General features: G+C 35.0%; 1 protein-coding gene across 2 annotated transcripts in view; it reads left to right on the forward strand.

Annotated features, from left to right (window-relative positions):
- The window catches only part of LOC149571473 (lysine-ketoglutarate reductase/saccharopine dehydrogenase bifunctional enzyme), a 261,972-nt gene that overhangs the window by 132,312 nt on the left and 102,580 nt on the right, over window positions 1-27,080 (forward strand). For both annotated transcript variants that reach the window (XM_089812989.1, XM_089812990.1), the window contains exons 11-14: window positions 12,945-13,041; window positions 13,213-13,364; window positions 16,573-16,630; window positions 17,012-17,152. In XM_089812989.1, coding sequence (XP_089669115.1) covers window positions 12,945-13,041; window positions 13,213-13,364; window positions 16,573-16,630; window positions 17,012-17,152 — 448 coding nt within the window. The remainder of the gene's footprint in view (window positions 1-12,944; window positions 13,042-13,212; window positions 13,365-16,572; window positions 16,631-17,011; window positions 17,153-27,080) is intronic.

Genomic DNA, 27,080 nt, shown 5'->3' on the forward strand with positions numbered 1-27,080 from the left:
AACTGTCTGCTCCATTAGCTCCGAGTGGCCGGGTAAACCCTATCCCCAACCTCGTCTTGTCCCCTTCAATGCTCGAACGTTCTCAGGCACGCTGAACCGGAATGTCCCTAAGGGTCACTAAATCCCACAGGGCTGCAATCTTTGACAGGGCATATCTCGGAGCTCGTGCGAGATATGGATGAGATTCCAGTTCTTATAGGATCGTGTTGCAGAGACCTACAATAACCTCTCTCGCTTTTTGGAGATCGCATTCCGTTTTCATTCTACAACGCCATCTCGGGTGATGTTGAAACTTGCAGTGTTGGCCAGTACAAAGTTTCCAACTGCCAAATCTCTCTCATCTTTTGTCGTGGGATCAAACTGTCTGCTCCATTAGCTCCGGGTGGCCAGGTAAACCCTCTCCCCAACCTCATCTTGTCCCCTTTAGTGCTCGAACGTTCTCAGGCACGCTGAACCGGAATGTCCCTAAGGGTCACTAAATGCCACAGGGCTGCAATCTTTGACGGGGCATATCTCGGAGCTCGTGCGAGATATGGATGAGATTCTAGTTCCTACAGGACCGTGTTGCAGAGACCTACAATAACCTCTCTCGCTTTTTGGAGATCGCATTCCGTTTTCATTCTACAACGCCATCTCGGGTGATGTTGAAACTTGCAGTGTTGGCCAGTACAAAGTTGCCAACTGCCAAATCTCTCTCATCTTTCGTCGTGGGATCAAACTATCTGTTCCATTAGCTCCGGGTGGCCGGGTAAACCCTATCCCCAACCTCGTCTTGTCCCCTTCAGTGCTCGAACGTTCTCAGGCACGCTGAACCGGAATGTCCCTAAGTGTCACTAAATTCCACAGGGCTGCAATCTTTGATGGGGCATATCTCGGAGCTCATGCGAGATATGGATGAGATTCCAGTTCCTATAGGACCGTGTTGCAGAGACCTACAATAACCTCTCTCGCTTTTCGGAGATTGCATTCCGTTTTCATTCTACAACGCCATCTCGGGTGATGTTGAAACTTGCAATTTTGGCCAGTACAAAGTTGCCAACTGCCAAATCTCTCTCATCTTTCGTCGTGGGATCAAACTGTCTGCTCCATTAGCTCTGGGTGGCCGGGTAAACCCTATCCCCAACCTCGTCTTGTCCCCTTCAGTGCTCGAACGTTCTCAAGCACGCTCAACCGGAATGTCCCTAAGGGTCACTAAATGCCACAGGGCTGCAATCTTTGGCGGGGCATATCTTGGAGCTCGTGCGAGATATGGATGAGATTCCAGTTCCTACAGGACCGTGTTGCAGAGACCAGAGATCAGCCAAGGATAAGGATAGCATAGTAAGAAAATGATTATTTATCTGGTGGATATAAGTCTTTTATATAACAAACCATTTATATGCATAGTAAAAGAATTGAATATAGATTTGAGACATATTGATCACCTGCAGTCTGATCATCTTCACAAGTATGCAACTTTTGTTTCACTATTTCATGCGGGTTTATTGAACTTTCTTTATGAGGTCATTTACAGATGGGATGTTCAAAGGTTGAGTTCCTATGGGCTATCAATACTTTGACTATACTTTAAGTCAACGGTTATCAATATGGGAAAAAATGGAACTCGTTGTATTTTGAAGTACTGAGAAGATGGCCTTGCCCTTCCCCAGGAGTTTCAGAAATGGGAGACATTAGGTAAGAGAGTGAAAATGTTACTATCGCTTCAACGCACATGACACAATTGGAAATGCAAATTTTGATGGTAATCATTTTGTGATAAGGGAGAGACTAGGGATGATCGTTGTTACTATCTCTTTAGTAGTGGATTTTTATTTTCTCTTGAATTTGGTGGTGGGGGATCAGTGGTAATTCTCCTTGGATATTCCTTCTTATGATGTTAGTGACAAGTGTTGCTCTTTGAAAACACTTGTACAATCTTTTTTAAATTATTAGATAAAAACAAAGAATTCTAAGTATTAAACATGATTAGCCTTTAGTTCCTAGAAGATCTTTATTTCCCCATCAATGCATTTAGAAAGTTAAGTTTTAAGAAGATCATAAATAGAAAAAATTAGAGAAGCGATTTAAACATTTATATTGATTGGAAACATGTGAGTCTTGAGTTTCCTCTGCCTTTTAAAGAACATTCCTTAGCTAGTATACCTAATTCCACATTCCATAAGAGTGTCATTGCGCTAAAGATTTAGGAAACCAACTGCTCTAAGATAAAGCTTCCCGGTCAATAATAATCTAGCCTATTGAGGTACATAATACTTCTCAATTAAACTTGTGTTAATTCAGTATTAATTTTGTAATTAACTACAATTTCAGTATTTGTGTACAGGGGGTGACTGAGAAAACTATTTGAGGTCCAATTTGAAAATATATTTCTAAGGATCTCGACCAAGGTTCACAACTTCGATGATTAATACATTCATTCAGGCTAGAACCTCACTACAAAAAAATAATATATAAAAAAGGTAGTGAATAACGTCATGTCTAGACCCAAATCAACCAATGAAAGTCAAATCAGCATAATGTGGAACAACAATATATGCATTGAGTGGGTTGTCATAGAAAAGCTTCAGAATAAAATTCATGTCTAGAATTAAAAGACCTTAAAGAAAATTTATGCTTGTAACACAAATGGCCATTCAAAATTGAATATGATTACAATATGTGAAATAGCATTACGAGAACTTGTAATGCTCTTGTGAACATCATGTTAATTCTTGTAAGAATCCCTAAGATGCTTGTTATACTCAAAATTTTGTTGAAATTGAATTAATTTTTATCTTGTCGGTTAATTGGCTTAGGGTGATATATGCTTCTTGGATGGAATAATGAGTTCGTGATTAACTCTGTATTAAGATTCATAGCATCTTCTAGTTATTTGCAAAGGAAATTTATAAATTAAGCTAATGTCATATGGCTTGCTTGAGAAAGATGTCCGTGTTCTTATTGATGGGTACTAATGACTGTCCACATTTAGTTCTTCAATATCCTATTTGACAAGCTTTCCATAGACATTTCTTTGCCATAATAAGTATTTTTGAAAACATATTTGAGTAGAAGCACTATAGTAGATACTACATGATGTTTTAACAAATAAAGTAATGGGTTAAAGACTATTATTTCCAAGGTATTATGTCATAGTATTTTAATTGTAATGATCTTAGACTAATGATATTCTTGAAGGTAACTTTGACATGCAGCAAGAAAGACAACCTACAGCCAAGGCTATATTGTGCCTACAACAAAAGCCATAAATGCTCACAGCCAAAGCCACTAGTGCACATAGCCAAAGCCATGGATGCTTATAGCCAAAGTTACAAGTGTTCGCAGCCAAAGCCATGAGTACATGAAGTCGATGATCACAATTGTTTACAACTATTCACCAGAAACAACTTCTTTGTAGTTTTTGAGAAATACTAATAAAGCAAAAAATAACATCTACTAGTTGGTAGACATAATGGTAACTCTCTAGCAATTGAATTTAATTTCATACATGCACATATCTAATTTAATGGCATACACGAACATATCTAATTTAACGTCATACATGAACAAACATATAATATAAAATGATAACCAATAATGTAATATACATTAACAAACACATAATATATTATGATAACCAATAATGTCGTATATGAACAAACATATCATATATTAACCAATAATGTCATACATCAAATATAGAATGTCATATGTACATCAAATGTATGTCAAATATGTCTCTCTGATGCCTATGTATATACATGGGGAAGGAAACAAGTCTATATATATATGTATCGAATATCTCAACTACATCTTTTCCTTCCCACGAGGGGGAGGAAACAAGTCTCTCGATGTCCTCTGCCGTCGTGTGGAGGGAGACAGTGGAGATGACGGGGCCCTCCTGACACGCTCACTTGACCTCTTGTTGAGGCTCTTCTCCAGGTCCAACTGATACAAAGAAAGTAGATATGAATCAATATTTATTATACGTTGAAATCAAATATATGTACACACAAAATCAATTATTTTCTTACCGCCAACAAATAGTCACTCTTTAAGTCCACCTCAAATGCTTGTGGATGATCAGGCGTTGCAAGACCCTACAACAATTCAATAAATATAATCACTTATAAATAACATTAGAAATTTTGAGATTAACTATTATAAACAACTAAAATGAAGAAAATTCTTTCATACCTCCGTCAGTGGCTGTGAGCTAGCCACAGCTGCGGCCACTCCACTATCAACAGACTGTCACAGATGAGGAGGTGTGTCCGACATCATGAGATGCATGTCATACAATACACGTTATATCTAACATGAAACATGGAATAAATATAATCAAATGAATTAAATTAACATGAAACAACTGTACCTGTGTGAAGCTCGTATGATGTCTCTGCTCTGTGTCTGTGGTAAAGGTTGAGGGTCCTATGGAGAACTGATGCACATGCATAATTTTTTTTGTCAATCCTTAATATGATTACGTAATAAATATATGTATTAATTAAAATGATTAAATTGATACATACCTCAGGACTCGTTGAAGGGACAAAAAATGGGCCTGGAGGATCGTTGCTAGGCCCAACAACACTTTGACCCTAAATTTTGAACAATGTCAATAAATGCTAATTAATTAATCATTCACTATACATATGAAATGTGATCAAATTAGTAATTTACCTATGTGTCAATGCCAAATGTCTCGTTTAGGAACTCATCAGTGACAAGCCTATCATTCGCAGCATCTCCGGCATGAGTGCCAAATGTGCATAGGGATCCGCATGAAGTGCACATGTGACCATGACGCATAGGAGGCTCCCCCTCAACTAATGGGCTCGTGGAATGGATGAGGGTCTACGTCAAAGCATTAATGGTCCCTAGAGTGCTGGCCTCTACATGTTCCTTCACAACTGAAGGAATAATCACATGCTCGTGCTGTGGATGGACCACAGGTGCCCTAACTACATTAGGGTCACGACATACTCCTGGCCTCTCAAATGATGACCCCCCACCTCTACCCTAGGAGTCTAACATATCAAAATAATTGGGGATCTCCCCAAGGACAAACTAACAATATAATTTTTTCAAAAAATACATGGGGACCTCGTGATTGTTGCAAGGAAGGGCATCAAAAACCATCCACCATCTATCCCAAAAATTATTTCTAATAGCATCATGTATACACCAATGGATGGGGAATCGTTTAGTACCCTCTCTAACAGTATTTGGTTCACCGGGTTTTCTAAATAATGCACATATACTACCTTTTGATATTTCTTTTTTTTTAACATCTTCATATGACAATTTATTTGCATAAAATCTTTTTTGTTCATCCCTCTTAGCCCGCCAAATATCTAACTGACCACTAACTGAGGCTATCTGAGTGTTAATGGATTCGAGGGATGATGCCAATTGAGCCCTCATTGGATTGGTTTGTCCAGATTCTTTCAACCGAGCAATGAGTCTTTCTAATTCAGTTTTGCCTCTCTGTATTTCATTTCTTATATTTTCTTGTGTGCCTGGCGGAGGTCTTGCAATTGGTTCGGGTTGTGGAATTTGTTGTTCTTCTTGAGGAGGGTTTTGATTTTGAGGTTCTTGAGGGTTTTCTGGATTTTCTGGTTGATTATGAACATTTCCTGATAAAAAATCAATTGAAATCCAACTAAATAAACAAATCTAAATGAAATTTGTAAAAACCCTACAAAAGAATATCAAAAACGAATAAAACAATATGGAAAACATATTAAACAATGCAAAGTTAAGTTTATATCACTTACCTCATTGTCGTCGGTGTGCTCGTTGTCTTGGATTTTGTCGTGAGGAGGCATTTTGGCAAATGGTGGTGAATTTTTGCTATCAAACTCACGTACGCGCTGTTGGAGAGCCAAAAAGCAAAATGAAAATGATGGGCCGCGGGTCTGCAGCCCATTAGATAACTTTTTGGATATCAGAATAGCGCATACGCACTATGGCTTGGGTGACCCAAGCCATAGCTCATACGCGCTATTAAAAATTAGAAAAAAAAAAAACCTTGTCATCTTTTTGGCACCACAACTCGGTGCATATGCCCATATATATGTATTATATATAATTATGTTTACATGTATTACTATTAATATATTGTCTAATAATGATTAACTTATAATTTAGCATATAGAGACATGTCTCTTCATGAGACATGTGTCCTTTTCTCATATTTATATGACATTCAAATCTGCATTTGGACACAGAAAAAAAAATAGTAGTGTTATTAACTTATTACATTTGTAGAAAATGATCCAATAAAACATAACAATGGCCATCTGTGTAGTCTCTAAGAAAATCCTTCAACTATTTGATTTGTAGATGTTCCAATTGTTTGATATAGGATTAGAATAAATCGTCTTCTATGGAATAGCCTGGGTATCAAATTTACTTCCTCCAAAAAATTCTCGAACATTTGTCTACATTGAATAATATAATCCGCGCCTGCACAGGGTCTCTAATTGTTACTATTGATATTTCATAGAGTCGACCTTGCTTTCTAAAGTGTTCTTGGAACCAGTGTTCCAGGACTCTACGAGTTTGAGGCAAAGGCGGCCTTTCCGAGGCAAATGAACTCTAAACTCAGACTCGACCAAGTCTTGGCAAAGTCCACTTGGACTTGCCGAATCCTGAGCCGAGAACTCTTTTGATTTTTTTAAATTTTTTAAATTTTATTTTTAAAGATAGAGATTTTTGAAAGGTGCTTTTTTTCAGTGTATATTAATTCTGGAAATGTTGTGGGGCTCACTCACTGTCAATATTTGTTACCAGTTGGGTTTCATTATGAAGAAGTCACTTTCAACATTGTAGAGTGCAGTAATGTTGTACATATATTTTCAGATTTACATATATTTGTGTTAGAATTCTATAATGATGTATATGAGTTTTTCTTTTTCTTTTTTTAGACTTATGTGTTCATGAATGTTAGAACTCTCTAGTGTTGTACATAAAGTTATAAACTTTCAAAGTTACATGTATATTTGTTGTTGGCTATGTCCTTGATCATTTTCTTGGCAAAAATTTGTAAGCCAACTATAATTGTTATTAAAAGACTTTTACCGTTAAAGGTTGTGTTTCACCAAGAAAATTGATAGGTATACTTGAGAGCCCTGTTGTCTACAATGCACACATAAGATGTAACAAACATATTTCTCAATATCTAAGTCTTCCATGACTTATCTTAGACATATTCGTAGGAGGGCATAGGCTACTATGAACCTTAGTCTTCTACACTGTAGCTGATATTTTGATATATGTTTTCAACTTTTGATTCCATGGATTTCATAAATTGTAGACATTTGACAGTGACACTATGTTAAACTTTAGAATATGTTATTAAGCTTTTTCCTTTAGAAATTTGCTACTATACTTTGATCTATGCAAAATTGTGTATGAGTGTTAAGTAGCTTCTATTAATCTTAATTATTGTGTATTTGATGTTAATTGACTAACTGGTGCATGAAAAAATCTTTAAATCCTTAAAAATCTTTCAATTTCATGGGTTTTTCAATTTTTCGAGTCCTTGTCGAGTCTTGGCCGAGTCTAAGTCCAAGTCGGATATTGACTTTCCGAGTCAGAGATGAGTTCGAGTCTCGTAACTGTGCTTTGAACATAAATGATTAGTGTTATTGCCATTTGCAATTAATGACACTTTCACTACTGCAAATTGGAAATCTATATAAACATCTCAATACAATATTGTTTATTAAGGTAGCCTCATAGGTCTGGAAGGGAACCTGACCCTAATACCATGTTAAAGATTTCAATGTATGTATGAATTAATTTACTGTTGTAACTCATAATAGCACTTGTTTAGATATCTCTATGTTTCAAGTTACCTTCTCAATGAAAATGTATATAATATTAAGACTCATTTCTCTTTAACTCTCATTAGTTATTACAAATAACATTTGTTTAATGTATTATCATAATTAAATATGTGATAATAATTTTATGTATACATATCATAGTTACGAGACTCTACAAGTTCGAGGCAGAGTCCACATTTCTGAAGCAAATGACCTCTGGACTCGGACCTGGCATAGTTAGTATGGACTCGTCGAGTCCAAGGACTCTCTTGACTCGCAGAGTCCCGAGCTCTGGACTCTCTCTAGCAGCATGACTCATAAAGTGGAAAAAATAATAAAAGAAAGGTTAAGTGAATTTTTTGTGCTTTGTATAACATCTATTTTACTTAAAAAGATCATTCCATCCTTTGCTCATGACTGTGATATAGAGAAAAGAGTAAAGACATAAATAAGAGTATTTGGGTTTTGAAAGAGAAATTAGCAAACCGGTTGGCTCTCCCATTTCAATTGCTGATTGTTTGTGCAACTTTGTAGTTTGCACTTAAGTATTGAAAGGAGCTAAAGGAAGCATTGGAGGAGGCTTCTACAAACTTAGTTGCATTTCCATTGTTTGTGCAAAAATTGAATGATCTTGTCTTTGTAGTTTGTTCACTACAACTTTTTCCTTTTGACAGATCCAGGGCACCAATATATCACTGATTGTATTAGAGATTGTTGATCCACATGCAAAGTGGAACACAAATATTGTTGATCTTGTCTTCAATGATGAAGACGTGGAGTGGATTGGGAGGCAGAGGCAGTAGTGATGGCAGTCGAGGAGGCTACAATGCAAGGAGACCGAGTGTAGGACCTTGAGGCTAAGAGTGATGGATCCAAGTTTGATGATGAAGATTTTGTGGATGAGGATGAGAATGCCCCAAAGGCTCAGCCTCGAACACAGGGAGAGAGGATGGCTCTAGAGTTTTCCATCACTTATCTTAGGCATATTTGTAGAAGGGCATAGGCTACTATGAGCCTTAGTCTTCTACACTCTAGCTGATATTTTGATATATGTTTTGAACTTTTGATTCCATGGATTTCATATATTCTAGACATTTGATAGTGACACTATGTTTAACTTAATATTATGTTATTCAGTTTTTTTCCTTCAGAAATTCACTTTTATACTTATGTGATCTATGCAAAATTGTGTACGAGTGTTAAGTAGCTTCTATTGATCTCAATTATTGTGTATTTGATATTAATTGACTAAATGATGCATGGAAAAATCCTTAAATCCTTAAAAATCTTTGAATTTCATGGATTTTTCGATTCTCGTAGTCCTTGCCATGTCCTGGCCAAGTCTGGTCATTGAGTCCGAGTCTGAGCCCAAGCCCAATTTTGACTTTCCGAGTCAGAGGCGAGTTTGAGTCTCGTAACACTGATATATATATATATATATATGTATATATATACATATGTATATATATATACATATGTATGTATATATACATATGTATATATATATACATATGTATATATATATACATATGTATATATACATACATATGTATATATACATATATATACATATGTATATATACATATATATACATATGTATATATACATATATATACATATGTATATATATATATATGTATGTATGTATGTATGTATGTATGTATAATATATCTCGTATATCTATGATACATAAATATTTAGATTATTACAAGTAGCACTAATGCTCCATGATAATAATAGTGTAGGATAGATATCAAAGGTTTGAGGTTGATAGGTCATTCAAATTGATCGTCACCTCTTAAGAAGTTTTCACATGATCATGTAATAATTCACATGGCATCCATCATGAACCATATTAGAGGGTGGGTCCACCATGAATATTCCCAGAGGGCAGAACAAGGGTTTTCAATTCAAACTTTTCTCTCACAAAGAAGAATGCATTAAAATACATCCCAAGAAATCACTAATGTTGAGTTTCCTCTCTCCAAAGGGTCCAATCCATAACTTTGATACCATGTTAAAGATCTCAATGTATGTATGAATTAATTTACTATTGTAACCTGTAACATAACTTTTTTTAATTTCTATATGTTTCAATTTACCTTCCCAATGAATATGTATGTAATATTAAGCGACATGTCTCCTTAACTCTCATTAGACAAATAATATTTTCTTAAGATATTATCATAATTAAATATGTGATAATATAGTTATGTATAATATATATCATATATCTAATATACATATTTATAGTATATATATACATATATAGTAATATACACTTTATTATCAATAATACTAATGCTCCATGATAATAATAGTGTAGGATAGATATCAAATGTTTGAGGTCAATAGGCCATTAAAACATTTGATTTCATCAATTGGAATCATTTGACTGAAGCTACAATCGTTAACAACTCAAGTATATTCACAACTCAAACTTCAATTTCTAGTTGATTTGATTTCTATTTTCAAAATTGCATTTTGATTATGGTTTAATGGGAATAATGGATGAATATGTATTCTCATGTGTAACATAATGAAGCTATCATATAATTTCACTACATAATCATATAGAGTTATATGCCGTTATGTTTTTTGAGAGAAAATTATAAGTTCTCCCTAAGTTCACAAAAATTCACTATTTCATGATCATCCCATTAGTTCTAGAAATCTCCTTGATGCTGCAAGAACCCTCAGTATGGTTATAACTTAAACTCTGAATTTCACCAATTTTTCACACTACTCAGATGTTTGGCATTTTGTCAAACACTTGCCAAACAAACTCTCCAGCAATGTAATTGGAGATGCATATGAAACTTAACCCAAGCTTTATTTGTGTTGAATAAATATATGCATAGAGAAAAATGCTGAAGGTAATGTAAATGATAGTATGCCACTAAAATATCCAGACTTTAACAATTTGCAGCCCAGGAATTGTAATTATTAACAACTTCATGAAATTTGGAATGATAAAATTAGACAAGAACTGAACAGATTAACTTTGCATTTTATTTGAAGAATCATACATCAGAAACACTTGTAATTGAAATTGAACCTATTTTTCACGTTTGTATCTTCACTACAAATACTCAGCCACAGGTGAAGACTATCCTCTTGCCGTTAATGAATAATGCTGAGTGTAGATAACGTGCAAGGAGTTGGTGTTGTCACGTGACCTTCAGACACCCCACACGGCAGCTAAGGTAATACATAGTCCCAGCAAGTGTTAGAGTAGCTTTTCCAACAGTCATTTCAGCTCCAGCAAAGGTAGTAATGTGATAAGAAGGCTCGAATAATGTTGTTGTCCCACCTTCTTATGCAATCAGATTCTATTTTCAGCCTTGTGCTACCAGTATGCAGTCTGTCCAAAGATAATTTGACCACCAACTGAATGATGTGGACTCCCAACAAGTGAATGTAAACCTCCACAATTCAGTAATTAATCACCTTTAGAATCTCCAAGCAACAGTAGATACAGTAGGAGAATTCCGACAGTTGTTTACCTCAGCACAACTGTCAATGACAATCTCAGAATTTCTTCAAACCCTCAACCAGATTAAATGAGCAAAATAAATTATATAATTCTGGATTGTTCTCCTTACCTATAGGAATATAGTAGGAGAATGTTGGCCAATTGTATATTGCAACACAATTGCCAAGAACTTCTTAGACGAGACACTTATACTTCAGCAAGGGCTCAAAAGTCAGAAATTGGGAAAAACCACAAAGGCACGAGAAAAAAAAAATATTCAAGTGTATCTTTCCCAATGAAATGAGCTCTCATTTATAAGCTTTCATTGGCCAAAGTTTCCTTAAAACTCTACTTCAAAAATTGTGGAAGTTTCCCAAAAGGACTGAACACTAGAAACTTTCCAAATCGCTTTTTAAGAAGTATCTCTTAAAGCCATTATTATAATAATGCAACTCAATGATTAACAAAAAAATAAGAGGTCATGCAATTTATTACTTTATTTACTGCAAGTGACGACCAACTGCTTAAGCCAACCACTGTACTGCCAAAAATAGCAACTACCAAAACTAGACTTACTAAAAATAATAAGTTCACAACTAAGACCCCCAAAACGCTCTGTTAGCTCACGAGGGTCGCTATGATGAGCTAACTTTATCAACTGCGTAGACCTTCCAAAAACGAGGACATTACAGATGCAATATCAGAACCATAAGGAATTTAGCTACCATGGTATCAAATCAGTTCGGACAATCAATACCAACCAAAATTTCACTCCAAAACAACAATAGATCATAAACAGAGCAAAATAGAGAAAATAATAACATCATCAAAGGTATAAAAATATTCCAAGAAGACAAAAAATTGCTCGGAGAATAATAAACAAGAACCAACTCCATTAGTGTTGGCAAATATGAAAATGGTGAAGACACTCTTGATGTTTCAATTGGAAATTGTTTGGTACCTAAAGAAATGTACCCAAGTTCACCTAATTTAACAAAAACCATGTACATGTTCTTTATGTTGTCTGGGTTATTGTTAAACATTTTTAAATACTACCGGAATCCAGATAACTTGATTTAACAAAAACCAAGCAATAAATAAATCAATGTGAAATTCATAAAGTTAAGTTCAATAATCTCTTGATATCCTACTTACTAAAAAATATTTGACTAATTTTGTTCATATAGTTTGATGCATCAAAAATCTTCCTCATCGCTCTAAACTCAAATTCTCTTTTTTCAGATATGAAAACCAATCGCTTGTCATTTTGGTTATTTTCTACATGATGCAACTACTGAGCTTTGTAATTGCAATCTCAAAAAATAAATTGTAAGTTGTGATGATAGTGATTGATAAATTTGAAACAAAAACTCATGTTTGACAGAACCTCATAATCATGATTTGCTATGCTTGTATGATAGTGTTCTTGCTGTTAGAAAGACCCTCTCAAAGCCATTTAAGTGTATTAGCAATGGCTTCCTGGCTATTCCTTCAGATCTTTGTACAATTAATTATTTCTATTATTTCTTGGTAATCCTCTAATTTACATAGTGACTTACTATGTTCTTCAAAGTTATAATATTTTCTATTGTTGTGATTGTGAGTCTGTGACTTTATATTAAAATAGTGAAAGTCAATTGAATTCCTATTGCAGATACAATCCAATAAATGGTTCTTATCATGAAGACATGGATGGGGATGGAGTTATATTTTTGGCAGTTGACATCCTTCCCACAGAGCTTGCAAAAGAGGCAATGATAAATTGAACTAGCAGCTTACTTCATATTTTATAACTTTTAATATTTTCATGTGGAAGATGATGTATACTAGATAATTACAAACTAATCAAAAAAAAATTTATTTTGAACATTTGTATTTGCACCATGTGGAATACAATAATGAATTGATGTCTCTTGATGTAGGCAACCAGGCATTTTGGTGATGTTCTTTGCCAATTTATTGGGGACATGGCTTCTTCTAAAAGCCCTAAAGATTTATCACCTCCAATAAGTAGGGCATGTATAGCTCACAAAGGAGAACTTACTCCACTATATGATTACATCAAACGAATGAGGTATCCTAGTTGTATATAAGATAGTTACATTTTTAAACTTATTGCAATATTCTTTTGATATTTTTTTCCAAATTACTAGATAGAATGTATGAATTTGGTTTCCTTTATCATTTTGAAAAATTTATAAAATATGAATATCTAGGTATTTTTGCCAATAGCCATTTTATCATGAAATGTTTATATCAAACAAATGCATTGTCCTAGTTGTATATAAGTTACATATTTTTGCTTGTTGCAACATTCATTGAATTTTTTAAGTGCTGAACAGAATGTATAAATTTGGGTTCCATTACTATTTTGAAATTTTTTTAGAAATTTGAATGTATGAGTACTTTGTCCAATGGCTACTTTATTCGTGTTACCATTATATGATTCAGAAAGGAAAGTTAAATTTCATTTCCATATCACAGTATCAGGAAGAAATACAGATTGGTATGGCTGAAATATCATGCACATTGATTGGGTTGTATAAACCATGATCTTACTAGTTCTTAAATTGATGACTCGCACTTTTGCTTTAGATTTGGCCAAGGGTTAGAGTCTGTAAGTCTTTCTTTAACATATCAATACTGTTTACTAGTCTGTCTTCATTTATATCTCTAAATATATGTTGAATGGATTATAGTTATTCATTGAATCTAGGAGTGGCCAACCTTGCTGAAGGATATTTTTTATTTTCTAGTTATGTCAATTATTCTTTTTGACTGCATTCATATTGAAACTCCTTCAATTTCAACATTTTTGCATCAATAGTTAAATTAGACTAACATAGATGGGTGGGGAACGTGGGCTGGCAGTAGGGTTTTCCATTTAGCTTCTTTCCTATTCTTTCAAGAATCAACTCTTTTAAGCCCATTAAGAAGGGGATTTTTTTCAATAATTATTAATAATTAATAATATAGACAAAAGGTGAAATACTCATGAAAAGCTTGCAAGTTCTAAAAACCTCTCAATTTCTTTTGTCAATGAAAAAACTTAAATTGTCAATGATTTGCAGAGTTGCATTTTTGAGCCTTGCTGACTATAATTTTTTTCTAACTCTAAACAATAATAATTTAAAGATAATTTGTAATTAATAATTATTATGATTAAAAGTTAACAATTAAAAAAATCAATATAGATGATATTGATAAATAAGTAATAAAAATGATTAGTAATATTAATATTATAAATAATTCTAATCAAAGTATGACTATATAATCAATTATTCATTAATGATTAGTTATAAATTAAGAACTAAGTTTAAAATTGATGGCTAAAGTATCAAAAGTTTGGTAATTTAACGTTTTAATTTGATGCTACAATATGAAATGGTCAAGAAAATGATTTTTGACAGCACAAAATTTTGTGATGCCAAGAAATTTCTTGCAACACAAACAAGTATTGAATTTGGCACAACAGTACTATAGTTACTTTAACTTTCAAACAAAACTCAGTTTTTCCTAGCCATTACAAGTTCATCATAAAGATTCTGAATGGTCCCTTAATGTTTCATTTGTATTCTATCATTTCATTGTGCTATTAGATCATTCCTACCTATCGTAAACATGAATGCATGATGGATCTAATTAAAAGTATAGTGGAACATAAACCCTTATCATATATAGATGAGTTAAGAATTTTTCATAGGCTAAATACATCTTGTCTCTTATTACGCCACATCGAGTAAGATAGGTTCAAAATACTGAACCAACCATGTGCTTAACTTCAAAATAACCACTGTTGGTTTTAACCCTGTACATGCACAGTCAATTTAGAAATCAAACATACTTGCACAATTTGAAAATTGGAAGCAAAACATATAACAAGAAAGAATCAGGATGATTATAAATTAAACAACAAATATCTATCTTGTGACCACACCATATACATCTTGTTAATACTCTACAAATCAAGCATAGTATGAAGATACACTATTAAATATGGTCACATCATCTACCTACCACTGAAAATCAGGACAAGGCAAAAGTTGACACACAAACTTTCAAGTTTCACTTAAGCCTTTACTGTTTTGTCCTTATTTTGGTGGAAAGTTCTCATGTCAATGCTATAACTTACTAGTGAACCTACTTTATGAACAAATTCTCCTTTTAGTTATCATACTGCCATCTGTTGAGATGAATTCTTAGCACTAATGGATCTACCACTTTAAGATCATCCTTGATGTAACTTGTGGTTTGAGCCTCTGAAAATTGCTCCACGTGTAAATCTAATTTTTACTACATGGCTGGTGGAATTTGATAAGACATTGCTACTTTTCAAGTGCTGTTTGTAGGAGATTGGCTTGATTATTGCCAGTCAAGAAGTGTGTCAATGACTGATCAGAATGCTGGGCAGAATTAATGCGAGGATCAACCCACTTTGGATGAATATTGAGATGGCTCAATCATCAAGAAGTCGTCTGCCTGAAACTGAACCTTATCCTCCTTGAATGTTCACAACAACAATATTGAATCTGTCCTATTCGTATGGACTTGTTCTGCTCTTTTTCTCTTTCATCTCTGATTTGCTCCATCATTTCACAGTTTACTTTTTTCGGCTGCATTGGTCACTTCACTCTGAGAAAGGCCTTAGAATAAAAAGGTTAACTTTTGCTTACTGACTTGAAAGGTCTTGAATTAATTGGATTAACAAAAAAATGACTATCAACTGAGAATAACTTTGATAAAAAGAAGCATCAAAGTTGAGTTCTGGAAGGTCTACCAACATATTGGAAACTCACTTGATATGAGGGTACATTTTCCTCCCTGTAGATCTTGGAAAATTATTTGATGGCATTGTATGCAGACTTATATAGACTTAATAATTCAAACTTTTTAGTTGTTAGGAACGTTTACTAATAGTGTGCCAATTGACAAGTAAAGAAAAGGTATTTATATTTTAATAAATGAGAACTAGAATAACTATGAATCTATTTTCTGATCTTTGTGGGTTCTCATTTCAGTACAATTTCTTTAATGCCTTGCTACTATTGGCAGTTCCAATTTTTTTGATGTTCCTTCTCCATGTTGAATATGTAATATCTGCTATAGCTTGAGATATAATGACTGGTTGATTTCCAAGATATAAGCTAGTCTCTATTAAACTACAAATAATTATGAATTGCTAATCTGTAGTGAAAAAGTATATGCTGATTACATAGCAGTAATGTAAGTTGTTTTGAAGCAATTAGGGATCTAAGATGTTTGTTTTCTCCATATTCGTTCAGGGAAGAGGCAGCTAATTCCTTAGATAATGTCAATGGAGATAAGGCATACAAAACATTGGTAGGCAATTATTTCTCTTCTTTATTCAATATTGTCTGTGCAAGGGATTTCTGGCATATGTTTTCTGTAACCTCTCTTGATAAAGGGATTGTTTACTGGGCCAATTCTTGATTGTGCATATTTTCAAATGGTTCTTTGCATGGTAATCTAGAACAACTTCTTGAATTTTTTAATTTTTTTTTAATCAATTCTCATTTCTTGGCTTAGTGTCCCAAACTTTGCAGTTCATATATCATTGCAAAGTATAATATTGAAAATTCACTTCACTCATCAAATTGTTACACTTATATGTTATCTTCCATTGTTCTACATTTTAAAATGTTTAAATTTAAATATTCTAGTACTTAGCCCAAGTTGTCTCACACTTTGAAATATATTCAGGTCTCTCTTAATGGACATTTGTTTGATCAATTTCTCATTAATGAGGCATTGGATATCATTGAGACTGCTGGTGGCTCGTTTCACCTTGCTAGATGTCAAGTAGGCCAGTCAGCTGATGCCATGTCCTATGCAGAAATTGAAGTAAGTTATTTAATTTCTTAAGATTAAACTAATTTTCCTGGTTTTGAATCATTTAGCCTCCAGAAACACATCATCCAAGCCTAGGAGAACTTGAAATCAGGACTTGAAGATGTTATAACTAAAATTCCCGGTTTGAATATTGTAGTTTCCAAAAATTCATGTCATTCTATCTGACGTAACATTCATTCATAGGTATGTTTTAGTATGTTCTAGATTGGTAGCATACTTATAATACAAGTTGTTATAAAGTCTTATTTTTGTCTTGTGCTTAATCATGTGTGCTAATTCTCTATAGGTTCTTTCCTTGTATCTCATCTTTTTAATGCTAGTTTTTTTTGCAATCAACGTTATAATTTAAATTATCATTAAGATGAATTGTGGTTTATGGTGTATTCATTCAAATCTGTGTTTGAATTCTAAACATCATTATAATAAGAAATGTTACATTTAGCCCAGAATTTAAAAAAAAGTAATAATGAATAGCCAAAACGGGTACGAGAAACACAGAAAAAATATCCTGGAAAAATCCTTTTAGAATGAAGGGAAAAAACCAGCCACACAACAAATCATCACTTTATTGATAATAAAATATTTAGGTGTACAATGTCTTTCGCTTGATGAGGTATATATAACATAAATAGAGACTCTTCACATTCCAACCGAAGGTCTTTTCAATTTTCAAAGTGTAACTCTTTATTTTCAAATACAACTATTTGTATTTCCATGTTGTAACACATGATGTATGGCACATGTCTTTATATTTTATATTACAATTTATTGTAAATGTCATTTTCAGTTGAAAATGACTATAATGGTATTAATGCCCAGAGATAAAGATCTCTATCGCAGCTATAATCTCCAACACTCCTCCTTAGCGAGAGAGCGATCTTTAGCTGGATATTCACATAAGGCTGCACCCAAAATGCCAATCTAATCACATAGATCCTATAAAATTCATGAAATATCTCAAGATGAAAACTTGTTATATTTACTCATAATCATGGAATCACTCAACATGAAAAATCTGCAAAAATCACATTCAACTTTCATCACGAACTCACTCAATGTGATGTTGTCATGGAATCTCTCAATGTGATCCTTTCATGAAATCTCTCAACATGATAAACCTGCAAGAATCACAATTAGTTTTCATTACCAACTCTCTTAATGTGATGATGTTACAGAATCTCTCAACATGACAACCCTGCAAGAATCACAAACAATTTTCATCACGGACTTTCTCAACGTGGTGGTGTCATGGAATCTCTCAACATGACAAATTAATAAGGTTTACTACCAACATTTCATCACATACTCTCTCAATGTGATACGGTCATACTCTTTCAACGTATACAATCATGGACATCTCTCAATGTGACTTCCAACTCCCATCATTATGCCAAGAGGCATATACAATGCAAGAAGCAAATCCTAGCATGAGAATATTCCAAGGAATAATCCATGTAAGGAAAAATGATTTCACGGGAGTTACAAAAAAAATTTAATTTCAAAAATCAATTTAAAATAGCAAATTCCATTTGGCATTTACAAAACAATTTAAAAATAAATTAAGATGTGTAATGCCATTTGACACTCATAATTGTTAACAAATAGAAATAGAAAAGAAATTTTATGGGAGTTACAAACGAAATTTGTTTTTAATAAAATGTGTAATGTCATTTGGCATTCACAAAAACTATAAAAACTATATTAAAATATGTAATTTCATTTAGCAATCATAATTATTAAGAAACAAAATTGAATACAAATTTGATGGAGTTATAAATTTTTTTAAAACCAATTTAAAATAGAAAATGCCTTTTGGCATTGAAGAAACTTAAAAAAAAAAAAGATATATTGTCAAATAGAAGATAGATAAAAATTAATATTAAATATGCCAAGTGGCATTTTGCTTTTTTTGGATTTGATTTTTCAATTGTTTTATAATTTTTTTCTTCTAGATTTTCTATCCTAGAAGTTAGAAAAGTGTATATAGGTAGATTTAGAAAAAAAAAGAAAAAGAAATTAGATACATCTTATTTTTCTAAATAATAATTAGGATGTTTATATATATTTTTAATATTTTTCTATAAGAAATGTCATTATACTTAGTTAGAAAAGCAAATATAATAATATAGAAACAATTTAGTTTTCTAATGATAACAATTTCTTACTTTTTATTATTAATCATAGTTAATGAGTTCTTTGAAAGTAATAGAAATACATGAATGATAAATCCTAGAGAAAAATAATTCAATATGGAATATACGAAGCGATCATAAAAATTTTGAATTTAATATTAATCTATAATCTATTGTGTATATGTATTTTTAATTCTTTTTCAAATATAATTGTGTTATACTTTTTGACTTAATGTTTCAAATCACAATATTACCTTAAATAAATTGAAAGTTATAAAATAAAATTGAGACTTGGCACTAATACTAAATTAAGTTAAAATCTAAATTTAATTATAAGTCCACTTGTAATCTTAATAAAATAGTAACCATTATTTATCTAATATATTAGATATTATAATTCATGTTTAATTAACTTTGACAGAGAGAGAGAAAGAGAAGGTACACAAGAGAGAGAGAGAGAGAGAGAGAGAGAGAGAGAGAGAGAGAGATTGATTATGTTTTTAATAGAGAGTGAGGATAGAGGGAGAATTGGGTAGAGGAATAGAGAGAAAAACTCATATAATGTTTCTAATAGAATAGGGAGTAGAGGGAGATATGGGTAGAGGAATAGAGAGAAAAATTCATATAATGTTTCTAAGAGAGAGAGAGAGAGAGAGGGGGGGGGGTAAAAGAGAGTGGGAGAGAAAGGGAGATAGATATTAGACAACATATCTAGAGAGAGGGATAATAGTGAAATGAAGGGGGAGAGTGAAAGAAGTTTATTAGAGGGAATAACTAGGGAGAGAGAGATTAAGGGGCATATCTATAGAGAGACAAGGCACCCTATATGTTTTCAATAGAGAGAGATCTTAGAGATAAGGTTAGAGAGAGTGATCGTGATCGTGAAATAAGGGGGAGGAGAGCGGGGGTGGGGGGGGGGGGGTGGAGTAGGGGAGGGAAGGAGATATTGAGAGACATGTTGTAGTGTCCGCAACACATGCCTCATTCTTCACTAGGAATGGGGACCCCCTATGTTTTTTCAAAAAACTCCTAGACTCACAATGCAAGAGTCAAAAGAAATTATTAGAGAAAAAATATTAGTAGTGAAAATTAGGAAAAAAAATTAAAAAATAAAAAATCGAAAAAATTATAAAGTTAAAAAAATAAAAAAAATATAAATATAAATATAAATAAATTTAATTTAAAAAATTTTCAAAAAAAAAATCATGCGCTCAAACATGCGCGGGCAAAGTGCACACCATGCACGGGCACATGTGCCGAGGCACGTCGTGCACCCCACTCGGCGCGGGGTGAGGGGTTATAAAATCCATTCTCCCTTTCCCCCACTTTATTCATAACACTTGGCATTTTTTTAAAGAAGCAGCTACGCAAGGTAATCCGCCCCTACGCACGCCATTAGCACCAAAGCGCTCTCCAAAACCCCGACACTATGGGTTGAGCGCCCTTGGCTCCACGTGTCATAGGCTGCGGGCTTGGTGTCGCATGCCCCTTTGCTCTGCCACGTCGTTTCGTCGCCGTGAGACCCCATCATGCTGCGCACCCTTGGCGACGCGTGCCATAGGCTGCGAGCTTGGTGCCACACGCCCCTTTGCTCCACCGCATCGTTTCGACGCTGTGAGACCCCATCATGTCATGCGCCTCTGCACTGGGCACCACATATTCATTTATTTTATTTTATTACTTTTAAAAAGCCAATATATATATATATATATATATATATATATATATATATATATATATATATATATATATATATATATATATATATATATATATATATATATATATATATATATATATATATAATTAAAATAATAATAATAAAAATAATAGATAAATAAATATAAAAATATAAAAATATTTTTTTTTTAAAAACAAAAAGGGATAAAATGAAAAAAAAAAAAGATAAATAAAATGCCCAAATAGGGCCTTTTTTTTTGCTTATTTTAATTTATTAGTTTTTACATTGTCTTTGGACTAATAACGTTTTTTCTCACAATGTGTAGGTGATTAAATGGCATCCACATCTAGAGTAGCACCCTGTCGTGTTCAAGTTCCAAGGTGTACCCTCTAAGTTGAGATTCCATGATGATCAGGTAGAAATCAAAGATACCAACCTAGGACACATAGACTTAGGAGAATTCTTAAGAATTTGCAACAAGCCAACAGAGAGATCAGCCTTGGTATCCGCGTTGATCCATTATGGATTGGTAAATGTAGTGTCTCACCTAGTGTCAATACAATTAGCTGAACTAATCATGGCCCTGTCACAGCATTTTGTTCTTGATGAAAGAGTGGTCAAAAGCGTCACAGGGGAAGTTGTGTTGGATCTTCAACCCGACAACATTGAAAGGGTCTTCCATCTTCTGAGGGTAGACCAATTCATTAGGCTCTCGTATGAAGTAGCTGAGAGATGGTATAGGAAGCATCAACAAGAGGCCATTTACATCATACAATCCTTGTACCTCATTGAGAAGCCTCCTCGGGGAAGCATAACGGGCAAAGTGGATATGACTTGGGGATCCATGAAGGAAGACATTGGATACTCTATCACTCTCCTGAGTAGAGTCATGGGCTTACCCGTAGCAGGTCACCTCAACACCTTCATGGTCAACTTCATTGAGACCATCAGACAGGCAAAGATACCATTGGACTGGGCCACCACACTAAGTGAAAACTTGTGTGAGCAACTGAGGATGGTGAAGGACAAAAAAAAGTTTTACATGACTTCTTACATGGTGTACTTGCTTGCAGCGAGGGCGACAAACTATTCCAGTTTGTACAGAAGAAGTAGTATGCAGGATCCCAATGCCTAGCCATATATAGTCTACCCTCAGTTAGTGAAGAAGAATCTCTCAAGACAAAGCAAAGAATATAGAATCATGAATGACGCGTTCATTTTTGCGATCATTGGATTCATTGAGGGAGACTATGGGAAGAGGCTATCTGATGAAGCTAAAGCACAAATCACAGTACTCGGAGCCTACTTCATCTAGTTCAAGACATTCACATATCTTCGAGTAGCTGGTGCATCCATCAATCCTAAGAAGCTCCCGAGATACCCAAGTGACAAACTGGTACTATTGGAGATTTTTTGACAAATTGAGTCAGCCTATGCGAAGATAAAGAGGCAACGAAGACCTTGCTGGGCATGGCCATTGGTCATTGGACCATATCAGGTGAAGTGGAAGCAGGATATTTCGTCCTTTGAGTGGGAGTGGGAGAACTATCCTCTTGAAGAATACAACTCTCCCCGACCATATTTTGAGAATGTCGGGAAAGTGGAGAGTTTGGCAGGAAGAGACTTCCATCATGAGGATGTTGTTAAAGATCACTAGATGAATGCCACAAATGACTATGATGTCCGCATTAGGGACTACTGTAGGATGACTTTTTATCTAGCAAAAAAGATTCTCCAGTTGAACATCCCTAATGAGATAAGGCAACAAGATTCTAAGGAGTTACTGGACCCCTTGTTCAACGCAGATAAAATTGGTGAAAGACCTATTTTGAATGCTGAGGTCGACAAGGAGGAGGCCGATGATATTGATCATCAAGCAAGCCATGTCATCAGAATGACAAAGGATTGGATCAAGAAACCTTTTCCACTTGATCCAATTCCTGGTAATGTAATCTTCCATGCACATGCTCGCCCAAAAAGAGGTAGAGGAAGGAAAGAAACAATTCCTACCTTTGTAGCTCAATCTCCTATAAGGCCAAAAAGAGTATACCAGCTTGATCACCCTGTTGGATATTATCACCCTCCTGAAAGGAAAGGAAAGAACAAAAGAAAGAGGACCTCTCCACAGAGGATATAGACAAAATAGGCACCTCCCCAGCAACAGGAACAGAGTCCACAAGGGTCCCAAGATACTGGATCTACTCAAGTCCAGGATGAACTGCAGTTGCCTCCCATTATATCTAGCCAATCAGAAGAGGGAGAGATTCCACAAGTTTCTATTCCTGCTATGCAAGATGAGCCAGCTTCTCCTTCTACCTCCAAGAAACAAAAGAAAAGAATTAAGATTCGAATGAAGAAAAGGCAAAGAATCAGTAGAAGATTAGTGTCTAATCCATCTATTCTCGAAAGTATTCCAGAAGGAGACGAAGAGGAGGAAGAAGAAGAATTAGAAGAGGAAGAGGAACAAGTGCCCCTACAGGGAAGAACTCGGCTAGCTAGAGCCACAGAGTTGCAAAGGAGAAAGAGTGTCACGAGTACCCTGCCATCCACTCAAGTAGAACCTTTAGAGCTCTCTTCTTCGAAAGATGAAGTACAACAGTGGGTGGATGAGTAGAGTGAAGAAAGCGATGATGTTTTCTCAATGCCAGATTTTGATTTCATGCCCATAGGTACAGAGTTGATCGGGGATAAGATCAGGGACACCCCTATAGGTGAACCTCAACAGGAAGACTGGACACAAATGCCCCCAGACACAGAGGGTCTTGATCTTACTCCTCCATCTCCACCTTGAGTTACAATGGTAGAACAGGGCTCGATGACTCCTCCACCTTAGAGTACAAAGGAAGAACAAGTTCTTAAGGAGTCATTATCAGAGGAGAGATCGGAACAAATGGCGACTAGTGAAGTGTCAGAAGGAAAAATGGTGGAATATTCTCAACTACTTTCCCAAGACACTAAGGTTCAGGCTACAAGGTCTACTAAGATTGAGGCTACAAAAGAAGAGCCTTCTCAACAGGATACAACTCCCAGCAGGAGCAACAAAGGGAAGGAAGTTGCAGAACATACTCCTTCATCATCAAGAGCCAGGTCCTCAGCAGGATGCATCCCTAAATGGATGTGGAAGGAAATAATGAGTACTAAGCCTCAATTCCTTGCTTAAGAGGAAGACATTTGTGACATTGTAGAGATCTTGAACAAACCTGAGTCTCCATCACATGAGGCAACACCATTGGCATTTGTCACCACCATATGGAACCGAGATTTATTTGCAGAAGTGGCTTTCCCTCCTGAAGGTACAGATGTGGAAGGCCTTAGTCTTGAAGATTATGAATTGAAGAATGTTATGTTGGGAAAACCTACACGGGATTCAACTTGACAACTGATGACTATGGGAGTCAAAGAGGTCCTCAAGTACATGGAACAAGAGGAGATTGAACTCCAAGTACTTCGAAGGCAGGTTGAGATTCTAAAAGGATATTGAGCTGAAGTTGTTTGTCCTCTTGATCCTGAACACCCTGAGCATACTTTGAACATTGTACTTAGAGAAGGGGGAGGTGTGCAACTTGACCCATTTTTGAAGGCTTGTCAGGAGTGGTGAGAAATTTTTGAGGAGAAAGGTGTTACGATCATCATAGGGAATTTGAAGTTACTGCATGCTACGCAAGAGAATGTGAATAAGATCATAACAATTTTGAAGCAAGACTTCAGTATCATGGATGAGGTGCATGCCTGGAGTGAGGATTAGTAGACTCTACAAGCCATAAAGGGCCAAAGATATCGGGTTTTTATTGATGTATATACTGGGGAAGAATTAGACATGATTGATGATTGGATAGAGAAAATAATGGATAGCAATAAAGTAATGGAGACATTACACGAGGAGATCCATCAACTCAAGGACGAAGCTCGAGAGCAAATTTTGGAAGCATAGAGACACTACAGTGATGCATGCCTGGATATTTTTGAAGATGAGGAACGAGAAAAATTGTTACCTATAGAGATAGTAGTGGAAAATTTCAGGAAGATTTTTGTGGAGGTTGCAGATGATGAGGACATCCGACAAGCCTTCAGGATAGAAGAAGCCTTGTTAGAGTTAAATACCAAACTTGGAGATTTTGCAAAGACTCGAATTGAGGTGGACAATTACAAACAGAAGGTCAAGAATAAATATGAGGCTTTAGATCTTCCAGATGCGGCTAAGATAACTGAGATGATAGAGAAATTCAAGGGCAAACATCCAAACATAGCTTTGGGATGAAGAAGAACAAAACCCAGATGCCAGAATTTTAATTTTGACACAGTAAAATTTTGAAATTTTGACCCTGTCAAGGTTTGCAAGTCCGCAGGGACGTAGCTCCGCAATTCAAAGGTACACTGATAGTTAACTATTTGTTCCAAAAATAGCACGTTCCATTCAACGGGAATGCATTCTGAAGGTAGTTTAACTTCGACACACGCCTAGTAAAGGACCAACTCCTATTTTTGGTACCTCTAGATGCTTCTACTTCGACTGAAGGCTTCCTCCTACTTTCTCTCTCATGTTTTCTTTGTTTTTGACATGTAAAGGGCTCATGCATCCAATTAATGAATAAAATATGGATGGAGTCCCTCTAAGCACCAGATTAATTGTTAGTCTATATATATTTAGTTTGTTTTAATGTTTTAAAAGCATTTTATTGCATGAAGATATCTCTCACTCTCAACACAAATTGAGAAGACGATTTTTTATAAATACCCCATTGTAAAATGTAAAAAGGGCCACCGTTATTATGCAATAAAATTATGCTTTTGGTGCTCTCATTTGGAGTGTAGTGATTCTTGCCTGAATGTGTCATTGTTTTGTGAATTTTGTTCATGAGATTGTGATTGAGCCAAAGGTTTATTGCATTGTTTCTGGTTGTGCAATCTTTTAATTTTGGTGTTTGTTATAGATTTACGAATTCCGCTAACATATCGAGCTCGAGAAGAAATCACCAAATTGTGTCTGCATAATTCTTTCTCACATGAGTGCACTTTTTGTGGCCTTGCAATTTGATGAAGAGTGAAACATCATTCAGTTATTGAAATTTCCCATCAATGATTGCATCAATGGATTTCAAGAAGCGATGCTCCTGTTTTCATTGGTTTCCTACTGATTTCTTCGAAAGTTTAACTCACAGTGTGTTATTTTCTATAGCTTATGTCCGTTTAGGATTTCAATTTCATGTTATTTACTTTTAGTTTCATTATTTGCTTTGCTAACCCCTTGCTAGAATAGGAACTCATTTTAGTTGCACTGTTAGAATTACATTCATTGAGAAAACCAAAAAATACAAAAAAAATTATTCTTTTGTGTGTTATTTTGAGACAACAAATAGATTTACTTCATTCCAAGATCATAATAGAACCAGCAAAGGCCTCTGCATGAACAATCACATTTATCTTCAATTGAGCAGATTTTGGTACGTCGCAAGACAAATACTGAACCTTGGAGTTGATCCCAAAAGATTAGCTTTTCAAGAGAGGAATTGCGCAATGGATTCCTGTCGTTGACCTCGTGCAAAATGACCGCCCAACAAGACAGTGGGGAAGGGGTAAAAGAGAGAGGGATGAAAAGGGAGATAGATATTAGACAATATATCTAGAGAGAGAGGGAGATGATAGTGAAATACTGGGGGAGAGTGACAGAGGTTTATTAGAGGCTATAATGAGAGTGAGAGAGAGATTAAGGGGCATTTCTAGAGAGAGACAAAGCACCCTATTATGTTTTCAATTGAGAGAGCTTAGAGACAGGGTTAGAGAGAGAGATTGCAATGGTGAAATAAGAGGGGAGGCGCGGAGAGAGAGAGAGAGAGAGAGAGAGAGAGAGAGAGAGAGAGAGAGAGAGAGAAATGGAAATAGATATTAGACAACATATCTAGAGAGAGAGGGAGATAATAGTGAGATAATGGGGGAGAGTTAGAGAGGTTTATTAGAGGGCATAATGAGAGGGCGGGGAGAGGGGGGATGATTAGGGGTCATAGATAGAGAGGCGAGGGAAGGGGTTGGAGAGGGAGGGAGAGATTGAGAGAGAGTTGGGAAGGGGTAAAGAGAGAGGGAGAAAAAGGGAGATAGGTATTAGACAACA

Source organism: Cupressus sempervirens, chromosome 2, assembly GCF_028749045.1.
Source record: "Cupressus sempervirens isolate cs-2001-9-10 chromosome 2, ASM2874904v1, whole genome shotgun sequence".
NCBI classification, from domain to species: Eukaryota; Viridiplantae; Streptophyta; class Pinopsida; order Cupressales; family Cupressaceae; genus Cupressus; species Cupressus sempervirens.